Source organism: Oncorhynchus mykiss, chromosome 25, assembly GCF_057628025.1.
Source record: "Oncorhynchus mykiss isolate SJ-2025 chromosome 25, ASM5762802v1, whole genome shotgun sequence".
NCBI lineage: Eukaryota > Metazoa > Chordata > Actinopteri > Salmoniformes > Salmonidae > Oncorhynchus > Oncorhynchus mykiss.
In genome coordinates, this window is record NC_143046.1 from 9283610 (window position 1) to 9293983 (window position 10374).

The 10374-nt window shown below is 42.4% G+C and overlaps 1 protein-coding gene across 1 annotated transcript; it reads left to right on the forward strand.

Annotated features, from left to right (window-relative positions):
• The first annotated feature begins 1216 nt into the window (after positions 1-1216).
• Positions 1217-9570, forward strand: LOC118946016 (ganglioside GM2 activator-like). The gene is made up of 4 exons (XM_090221536.1): positions 1217-2166; positions 2272-2424; positions 4869-5051; positions 7819-9570. The coding sequence occupies exons 1-4, from the start codon at positions 2068-2070 to the stop codon at positions 7975-7977; spliced, it is 594 nt and encodes a 197-aa protein (XP_090077662.1). The 5' UTR covers positions 1217-2067; the 3' UTR covers positions 7978-9570.
• Positions 9571-10374: the final 804 nt, after the last annotated feature.

The window sequence follows — 10374 nt, forward strand, 5'->3', positions numbered from 1 at the left end:
TGTCCCACAGGCCCTGTCACTATGCTGTCTCAGGGTTATTAGCTGTCCTACCAGAATATATTTAAATCAGCGTGTGTGTAGAGGGCGCTGCATGTTACATTCATCCAATGGCTGTTTGCATGAGCTGCATTGCTAGAAATATCTTAATGCATCTGTAGAATATTAACCTGGTCAGCTTGTAGAACTTTTCAATATTTTTCCTATCTGGGATAAATGTTGTCAATGCATGACATTTAGGCTATATGACTGTCTAGATAAAGGCTATATGACTGACTATGTATAGGCTATATGACTGACTATGTATAGGCTATATGACTGACTATGTATAGGCTATATGACTGACTAGATAAAGGCTATATGACTGACTAGATAAAGGCTATATGACTGACTATGTATAGGCTATATGACTGACTAGATAAAGGCTATATGACTGACTAGATAAAGGCTATATGACTGACTAGGTATAGGCTATATGACTGACTAGGTATAGGATATCCCCCATACAACCCTACCATCTCCCCAACATACAACCCTACCATCCCCCCCAACATACATCCCTACCATCCCCCCCAACATACATCCCTACCATCCCCCCCAACATACAACCCTACCACCCCCCCAACATACCTCCCTACCATCACTCCCAACATACCTCCCTACCATCCCCCCCAACATACAACCCTACCATGGCCCCCAACATACCTCTCGATGTATAGACTATATGACTGACTAGGTATAGGCTATATGACTGACTAGATAAAGGCTATATGACTGACTAGATAAAGGCTATATGACTGACTAGGTATAGGCTATATGACTGACTAGGTATAGGATATTTGACTGACTAGATAAAGGCTATATGACTGATTAGGTATATGACTGACAAAAACACTACTATAGTGTTATAACATCAGAAAATAACACTGAAAGGATTTTAACATTTAAATTCAAAGCAACTTGTGCAAGACACTGCTGGACTTTGCTTTCAGCGTTGTCTACGATGTCAAATCTCTGAGAGTAGGCCATGCCGTGGTGTTCACAGGGAGGTGAGGAAATAAAGACGACACCACCATCTGGTGGTGGGAAGCAGATTAACAGTACTGCAGAACAAGATGCTGTCCGTTGACAAGTCTGCTACTGTAACTATAGGCCAGCTACCTAGATATGTGTAAACGTTGTCTTCAAAAGGCAGTGCCTCAGGCTAGCAACCAATTAAGCCTCTACATCTGCGTTGCTTACTCTCGTGGGTTTTAGGCTCGGTTTCTGTATAGGCCTTTGTGACAACTGCTGTTGTAAATAGGTCTCTATAAATAAATGTGATTGATTGATTAAAGCCTATCCAATGGGTTTAGCTGCAATGCTATATGCTTGTTTTGGAACCTGGATTGGATACTAATGGATGGGTGTTTTGCTGAGATGTTTGGCTACTGTTTTTAGAACTAAATCTGGCAACCACTGAATTGTCTTTATGCTGGGGACTGGCTATGGATTCGATTTGTTCACAAAAGCCTGTATCACAATTGATCAATCTAAAGAATTAAGACCTATTTCCTGATTGGAGGTATCAAGTGAGGGATTAAATTGATTACGAAAACTAACACATCTGGTAAATATATTTATATTCTAACGCATCTGGTAAATAAACTTCTGACTGTGGGAAGATCCCAACTGTTTAATTCCTCGCGTCTTCTCTCCACTCGTCTCCTTCTCAAACCCCATTGGATGAGAGAGCCAGAGATCCCGCCCATCTGACTTTCTCCTACAATGAGTTTTGAGAAGAAGGAGAGAGGAGCGAGGGCGCGAGAGAAACAATTAAGATTTGTCCGTTGACATTTGCGCCCGCTTTATGGAGTCTGTCACGTGACGAGCGTCCAGTTTGCGTTGATAAACACGGAAGTGGGACTGAAATGTGAAAACAAATCTTTGCCGCATTGCCTCACAAAGTGTTATGACACAGTCGTTACCGATTCTTTTTAAAACGCGCACAATCTTAGTTTACGCGATTTCTGCTGTTATTTTGAATTAACCGTAATTATTTATAGTTATGCTGTAGAGTAGATTAGCACAATGAAGAACTGTATTGCTGCTGTGATAACACTGTGCATTGTAATGCAGGTGAATGACGCTTTGGATTTCGAGAAAACGCGCACGGCATATTCTGCAAAGGCGAGTGAAATATCTGTAAATGTATTAAAATGTTGTTCAGTAACCTACGCTATCAATTCATTATGTATGGTATAGTAACATAGACTATTCAATACTATTGCACAGATCTTTGGGTTCTCATGGGAGAACTGCGGTAAGCCAGACGACCCAGCGGTTCTGAAGACCCTAACCCTGTCCCCGGACCCCATCACAGTTCCAGGGGACCTAACGGCCAGTGCATCCGGGAACACAACGGTCGAGCTGGCCGCTCCCCTCGCTGTTAGTACTAAGCATGCACCAAGGGTCTCCTCTTAAAATGCTCAAATGAGATCTTGAATGCAATTTGATTACTTATGAAGTATACTGATTTGTTTAGGTAGCTGGCAGTGGTGGAAAAAGTACCGAATTGTCATAGTTAATCAAAGTAAATATACCTTAATAGAAAATTACTCAAGTAAAAGTGAAAATTACCCAGTAAAATACTAGTTGAGTAAAAATCTAAAATTATTTGGATTTAAATATACTTAAGTATCAAAAGTAAATATAATTGCTAAAATATACCTAAGTATCAAGAGTAAAAGTACAAGTATAAATAATCTAAAATTCCTTATATTAAGCAAACCAGGTAGAATTTGCTTGTTTTTTTTAATCTACGGATAGCCAGGGACATGCTCCAACACTCAGACATCATTTACAAACAAGGCATGTGTTTAGTGAGTCCGCCAGATCAGGGGCAGTAGGGATGACCAAGGATTTTCTCTTGATAAGTGTGTGAATAAGGCAATTTTCCTGTCCTGCTAAAGGAAAATGTATGATGTAAAATGTACATCATTTTCTTTAGGAATGTAGCGACAACAATATCAATAGTACAGATATCCCCAAAAACTACTAAAGTTGTACTTTAACGTATTTTTACTTAAAGACTTTACAGCGCTGGTAGCTAGTGAGGTATATGGCATATGGTATTGCCTGCCTTTTTAATATATACATATATATATATATATATATAGAATGAATAGGCTCTTGGTGGATAAAAATGGACACAGTAAAAGACAGTTATACACACTATAGCCCTAATAAATAAGAGACCATCAGTTCTTCCTGAAAAACTTACCAACAGAATTGAAAGCTGTTACTTAGCCATTTCAGTCTGTAGGCCTATTCAGACATGTGAGAGCCTATTCCACTTTGTCTGTGTGTGTCTATTGTTGGATCTGAGTGCTTCTGGGGGGCTCTGGGTAGTTCTAGGGGGCTCTGGGTAGTTCTGGGTGGCTCTGGGTAGTTCTGGGTGCTGTGTTGTTAAACAGGTAGAAACTTGCCTGCGGAAGGTTTGTCTGACTCACTGATCCCATGAGCTTCATGTGAGCAGCTCACCACATAAACCCCACTCTGCTGCACTGATGACCCAAATAGATATGAAATGTACAGTATACTTCCTGATACAATGCTCACCCTTACTATGTAGAGTTCACAAGAGAAGGGATGGCATTGACAGTGGTGTTGGCAATGTTCTGATCAAGAATGCACCAATGTAATATTGTTGCATTTGGAAAGTTTTTGCAACAGACGTACTAGACATTCTGCTTTAGTTGATGCAATGCATATGTAACGGATATGAAATGGCTAGCTAGTTAGCGGTGGTGCACGCTAATAGGGTTTCGATCAGTGACGTCACTTGCTCTGAGACCTTGAAGTAGTGGTTCCCCTTTGCTCTGCAAGGGCCGTGGCTTTTGTGGAGCGATGGGAAACGATGCTTCGTGGGAGGCAGTTGTTGATGTGTGCAGAGGGTCCCTGGGTCGAGCCCGGGTCGGGGCGAGGGGACGGTGTAAAGTTATACTGTTACACATAGAAGAGTAACTTAATTGTTCTTCTTGGAAATCAGTTTCTTAGATCACAGTGCCAGATTATCATTTTCCTTTCCTACCAAGTAAAAAGGCAGTAACTGCTCATAGCGTGGAACTGAGAAAAAATGGCTTTTATTTACCTTGGTTTCACAGTAACTTTATACAGTTACTGCTAACATGACCCCCCTATTTTCTCCTGAACACAATACAATAGAGGCAGGATACTTGTCCACATGATTAAGCATGTATTTAATGTAGCAAAAATGACATTAACTAATTTTCGACCAAATGAGCAGTTACTGCCTTTTAGCTTGGTAGGGCAGTGATAGCCTACACAGAATTCTTTCTAACATTGCAGAATTCCAATGGTGACATCATTGCAGAACTCCAATGGTGACATCATTGCAGAATTCCAATGGTGACATCATTGCAGAATTCCAATGGTGACATCATTGCAGAATTCCAATGGTGACATCATTGCAAGGGAAGAATATAACCGTTTCTTCTTTGCTGTAAACGACTAGGGCACAATGTTCAAGTCAAGAATAGTGTGGCATCAGACACGGCTTTAAAACATCATGGCGCTGGTCTGATTTTCTCCTCTTTAGGTAACTTGGCCACGCTTGGTGGTACAACTGTAAAATATCGTTTTATTGACACTTGTTATTTTATTGATACTTTGTTTTTCATAACATCCTGGTCCTATTTAGGATGCATATTGGCCAGTCAAAAGTCAAACAGTAGTTAAATAACAGTATTTTGTCCATAGGTAAATGTAACCTTGTGATGGCCTACCTTGTGGATAGGTGCACTGTTACTGTAGCCTACAATGTTTTTCCAGACATCCCACTTAACTGGCCCTATATATTTCTCTTTTAGGTGAATGTGACCCTGGAGAAGGAGGTGGCAGGGTTCTGGGTCACGGTCCCATGTCTGGAAGAGATAGGGAGCTGCCATTACACAGACGGCTGTGACCTGCTCAACTTGCTGATACCACCAGGACAGGACTGTCCTGAACCTCTTCACACCTACGGCATCCCCTGCCACTGTCCCTTTAAAGCTGTGAGTCTATACTGTATTCCTTCCCCTGCCCACTGTCCCTTTAAAGCTGTGAGTCTATACTGTAGTTCATCCCCTGCCCACTGTCCCTTTAAAGCTGTGAGTCTATACTGTATTCCTTCCCCTGCCCACTGTCCCTTTAAAGCTGTGAGTCTATACTGTAGTTCATCCCCTGCCACTGTCCCTTTAAAGCTGTGAGTCTATACTGTAGTCCATCCCCTGCCCACTGTCCCTTTAAAGCTGTGAGTCTATACTGTATTCCATCCCCTGCCCACTGTCCCTTTAAAGCTGTGAGTCTATACTGTAGTTCATCCCCTGCCCACTGTCCCTTTAAAGCTGTGAGTCTATACTGTATTCCATCCCCTGCCCACTGTCCCTTTAAAGCTGTGAGTCTATACTGTATTCCATCCCCTGCCACTGTCCCTTTAAAGCTGTGAGTCTATACTGTAGTTCATCCCCTGTCCACTGTCCCTTTAAAGCTGTGAGTCTATACTGTATTCCTTCCCCTGCCACTGTCCCTTTAAAGCTGTGAGTCTATACTGTATTCCTTCCCCTGCCACTGTCCCTTTAAAGCTGTGAGTCTATACTGTAGTCCATCCCCTGCCCACTGTCCCTTTAAAGCTGTGAGTCTATACTGTATTCCATCCCCTGCCCACTGTCCCTTTAAAGCTGTGAGTCTATACTGTAGTCCATCCCCTGCCCACTGTCCCTTTAAAGCTGTGAGTCTATACTGTATTCCTTCCCCTGCCCACTGTCCCTTTAAAGCTGTGAGTCTATACTGTAGTCCATCCCCTGCCACTGTCCCTTTAAAGCTGTGAGTCTATACTGTAGTCCATCCCCTGCCCACTGTCCCTTTAAAGCTGTGAGTCTATACTGTATTCCTTCCCCTGCCCACTGTCCCTTTAAAGCTGTGAGTCTATACTGTATTCCTTCCCCTGCCACTGTCCCTTTAAAGCTGTGAGTCCATACTGTAGTCCATCCCCTGCCACTGTCCCTTTAAAGCTGTGAGTCTATACTGTAGTCCATCCCCTGCCACTGTCCCTTTAAAGCTGTGAGTCTATACTGTAGTCCATCCCCTGCCCACTGTCCCTTTAAAGCTGTGAGTCTATACTGTAGTCCATCCCCTGCCCACTGTCCCTTTAAAGCTGTGAGTCTATACTGTATTCCTTCCCCTGCCACTGTCCCTTTAAAGCTGTGAGTCTATACTGTATTCCTTCCCCTGCCACTGTCCCTTTAAAGCTGTGAGTCTATACTGTATTCCATCCCCTGCCCACTGTCCCTTTAAAGCTGTGAGTCTATACTGTAGTCCATCCCCTGCCCACTGTCCCTTTAAAGCTGTGAGTCTATACTGTATTCCATCCCCTGCCACTGTCCCTTTAAAGCTGTGAGTCTATACTGTATTCCATCCCCTGCCCACTGTCCCTTTAAAGCTGTGAGTCTATACTGTATTCCATCCCCTGCCCACTGTCCCTTTAAAGCTGTGAGTCTATACTGTATTCCATCCCCTGCCACTGACCCTTTAAAGCTGTGAGTCTATACTGTATTCCATCCCCTGCCCACTGTCCCTTTAAAGCTGTGAGTCTATACTGTAGTCCATCCCCTGCCCACTGTCCCTTTAAAGCTGTGAGTCTATACTGTATTCCATCCCCTGCCACTGTCCCTTTAAAGCTGTGAGTCTATACTGTATTCCTTCTCCTGCCCACTGTCCCTTTAAAGCTGTGAGTCTATACTGTATTCCATCCCCTGCCACTGTCCCTTTAAAGCTGTGAGTCTATACTGTATTCCATCCCCTGCCACTGACCCTTTAAAGCTGTGAGTCTATACTGTATTCCATCCCCTGCCCACTGTCCCTTTAAAGCTGTGAGTCTATACTGTAGTCCATCCCCTGCCCACTGTCCCTTTAAAGCTGTGAGTCTATACTGTAGTCCATCCCCTGCCCACTGTCCCTTTAAAGCTGTGAGTCTCAAGTTTGTGGTAGTGTTCATTAGGGCACAATAATTTGAAACCATTTTGCTATGAAAAATGATCATGGTTGTTCCTGGTCCCTCTATAGGCATATCTGTCCATTTTCTTCCATTTGGTGCCTTTTGAACACAACCCTCCTACATGGTATGTGATGTAGAACGTACCTGTTATTCAGTGGTTACCGCTTAGGCTACTTCCCTCTTTCATATCCTCATCAGTGCAATGTAGTGAATGTCCGTTGATAGCACTGTGAATGATTGGTAACAGAGTGCTGTTTGTTGAACAGCAGCTAGCCTAACAACAAAACGTTCTCTGAATGTTTTGAACATTTGCACTTAGCGTTCTGTTGCCATGTGCACTTAGAGTTCTGTTGCCATGTGCACTTAGCGTTCTGTTGCCATGTGCACTTAGCGTTCTGTTGCCATGTGCACTTAGCGTTCTGTTTCCAATATGCACTTAGCGTTCTGTTGCCATGTGCACTTAGCGTTCTGTTGCTCAGTACTCATTCTGTTTTTCCTCAAGGATACGTTTTTCTTCTGTTTACTCAATGTCTACTGTGTTCAAATGACTTATTTTCTCTCTCCTGAGGGTGCATACCTTTTCTATACAGTAAAACATGCTTCACTCAAAGGCTGTGTCCCAAATGACACCTTATCCCTGTATATACTTCGACCATGGTGCACTACCTTTGAATAGAGCCCTATGGGCCTTGGTCATACGTAGTGCACTTTATAGGGTATAGGATGCCATTTGGGATGAAGTGGAAGTGTATTGGTTGAAACCTCTATTTCCTGTCTGTTCTAAGGGGGCATACACACTACCAGAGTCAGACTTCTACCTCCATGACATTGACCTGCCCTACTGGCTGACCAACGGATACTACAGAGTACAAGGAGTGCTGGGAGCTATGGGGAAAGAGCTGGGCTGCCTCAAAATCACCTTCTCTGTCCACTCTAATAACTAAATGATGGATAAATGACCTTCTCTTTCCACTCTAATAACTAAATTATGGATAAATGACCTTCTCTGCCCACTCTAGTTAAATGGTGGATAAATGACCTTCTCTGCCCACTCTAGTTAAATGGTGGATAAATTACCTTCTCTGCCCTAAATGGTGGACACAGGGAACATTATGTACCATTCAATGAACTGGTGTACTGACATTTTGTCTTCTTTATTCTGAAGGGAACTTCTGCTCTCATCTCTTCTCATCTCATCAAAGTGCCAATTGAGAACTGGGCCTGTATACACAAAGCCTCTCAGAGTAGGAGTGCTGCTCTAGGATCAGTTTTACCTTTACAATCGTAATGAATAAGAGACCGGGACCTGATCCTAGATCAGTACTCTAAAACGCTTTGTGGATACTGGCCCTGTACCAAACAAGCAGTAACTGAGCTGCTACTGTAGTGGTACTGTAGTTTAAGGATACGATTCAGACTCACTTTCAGGTAAAACAGTTAAGTTGAGTGATTTTGCATGGCTTGCTACTGTACTGCTATGAACTTGTCAGAACCATGATTATTTTTCATAATGTTTTACACTGTCTTTTTTTATGCAGAATTATTTTTATTCGATTTCTTCTCAAGGTTGAATGGCCGTGGGTATGCTGCTATTGGTCATCGGCTTTTACCCTGGGTAAGGTACTGGTCACATAACTAGTAGTTTTAGGAGTTTTAATTGTGACAGTCGTTTCTAGCTGATGCTTACTGTGTCATCATTTTTGGTTCTATGGGTCGTAATGCTACTTCCTGTTGCTAGTGGTGACACTTCTGATTTTACGACCCCTGGGAATATGTTGTTCTTCCTGTTGAGGGTGGTGACACTTCTGATTTTACGACCCCTGGGAATACGTTGTTCTTCCTGTTGCTAGTGGTGACACTTCTGATTTTACGACCCCTGGGAATACGTTGTTCTTCCTGTTGAGGGTGGTGACACTTCTGATTTTACGACCCCTGGGAATACGTTGTTCTTCCTGTTGCTAGTGGTGACACTTCTGATTTTACGACCCCTGGGAATACGTTGTTCTTCCTGTTGAGGGTGGTGACACTTCTGATTTTACGACCCCTGGGAATACGTTGTTCTTCCTGTTGCTAGTGGTGACACTTCTGATTTTACGACCCCTGGGAATACGTTGTTCTTCCTGTTGAGGGTGTATTGATCTGTTTTTTTTTCTGAAGGTGTTTTGTTGTTGACATGTACAAAGTGCCTAAATAGACCTGCTGGAAAGGAGATCTGCGAATCAGGTGGGACTGTGTGATGTTTCAAAGGGAAATGGAATGAAAGCAGCCAATCAATTCCCCCCCTCATATAATACCGTACCAATAGGCTGTTCTATAACCAATCAAAGTGTTGTAAGGAATGTAAGTGCACTTCCTATCTTAAATAATAATTATAATGAAATGGTTAGCAAGTAAAGAAGTCTTAAGGAATCAACACGAAAAAATTGCACCTTGATTATTTAGAAATGACATGCTTACTACTGTAACAAATCAGCATTATGTTGGTCAATATTTCACTGTAAAAACATTTTTTTTTTTCAATAAAATAATATCATATATGTTGGTAAGTCCTTTGTTTTCTGAAATGCATTACTGTATTGCGCAATCAAGGATTTGAATCTTTGCAGTTTCACAGGATGGCCCCAGGATGGCAGTAGAGGTTAACCGTTGATTACATTTTTTTTTTTTTTTTTTTTTTTTTTTTTTTTACCTTTATTTAACCAGGCAAGTCAGTTAAGAACACATTCTTATTTTCAATGACGGCCTGGGAACAGTGGGTTAACTGCCTGTTCAGGGGCAGAACGACAGATTTGTACCTTGTCAGCTCGGGGGTTTGAACTCGCAACCTTCCGGTTACTAGTCCAACGCTCTAACCACTAGGCTACCCTGCCCCTGGATATGTTAGTACCTAGTCTTTCTGATGTTGACCAGTCAGTCTGCAGTTGGAAATCCACTCTTTGTGTCCTCATTCCTGATTACTCTTTGGACACAAGTTGTGTTTTATAACTCTCACAGTGTTCCTTCCCCTATAACAAAGATATGAAATAGAAAGCAAGAAGAGTTTACAAGTTCTGTTTACTCCTGCAAACTGTTTGTTAGTGTTTAACTGCTTATGATTTCCTGTAAGCCCTGCATGTATATTCTCTTTCCTGTTTGTACCCTCCCCTCACGTCTATAAACTTCCTGTTTGTACCCTCTCCTCATGTCTATAAACTTCCTGAATGTACCCTCTCCTCATGTCTATAAACTTCCTGTACGTACCCTCTCCTCATGTCTATAAACTTCCTCTACGTACCCTCTCCTCATGTCTATAAACTTCCTCTACGTACCCTCTCCTCATGTCTATAAACTTCCTGTACATA

Coding starts and splice junctions, on each gene's coding strand:
- LOC118946016 (XM_090221536.1), top strand. CDS start 2,068: ATGAAGAACTGTATTGCTGCTGTGATAACACTGTGCATTGTAATGCAG. Junction 2,167..2,271: donor GCACGGCATATTCTGCAAAG/GCGAGTGAAATA, acceptor ACTATTGCACAG/ATCTTTGGGTTCTCATGGGA. Junction 2,425..4,868: donor AGCTGGCCGCTCCCCTCGCT/GTTAGTACTAAG, acceptor TTTCTCTTTTAG/GTGAATGTGACCCTGGAGAA.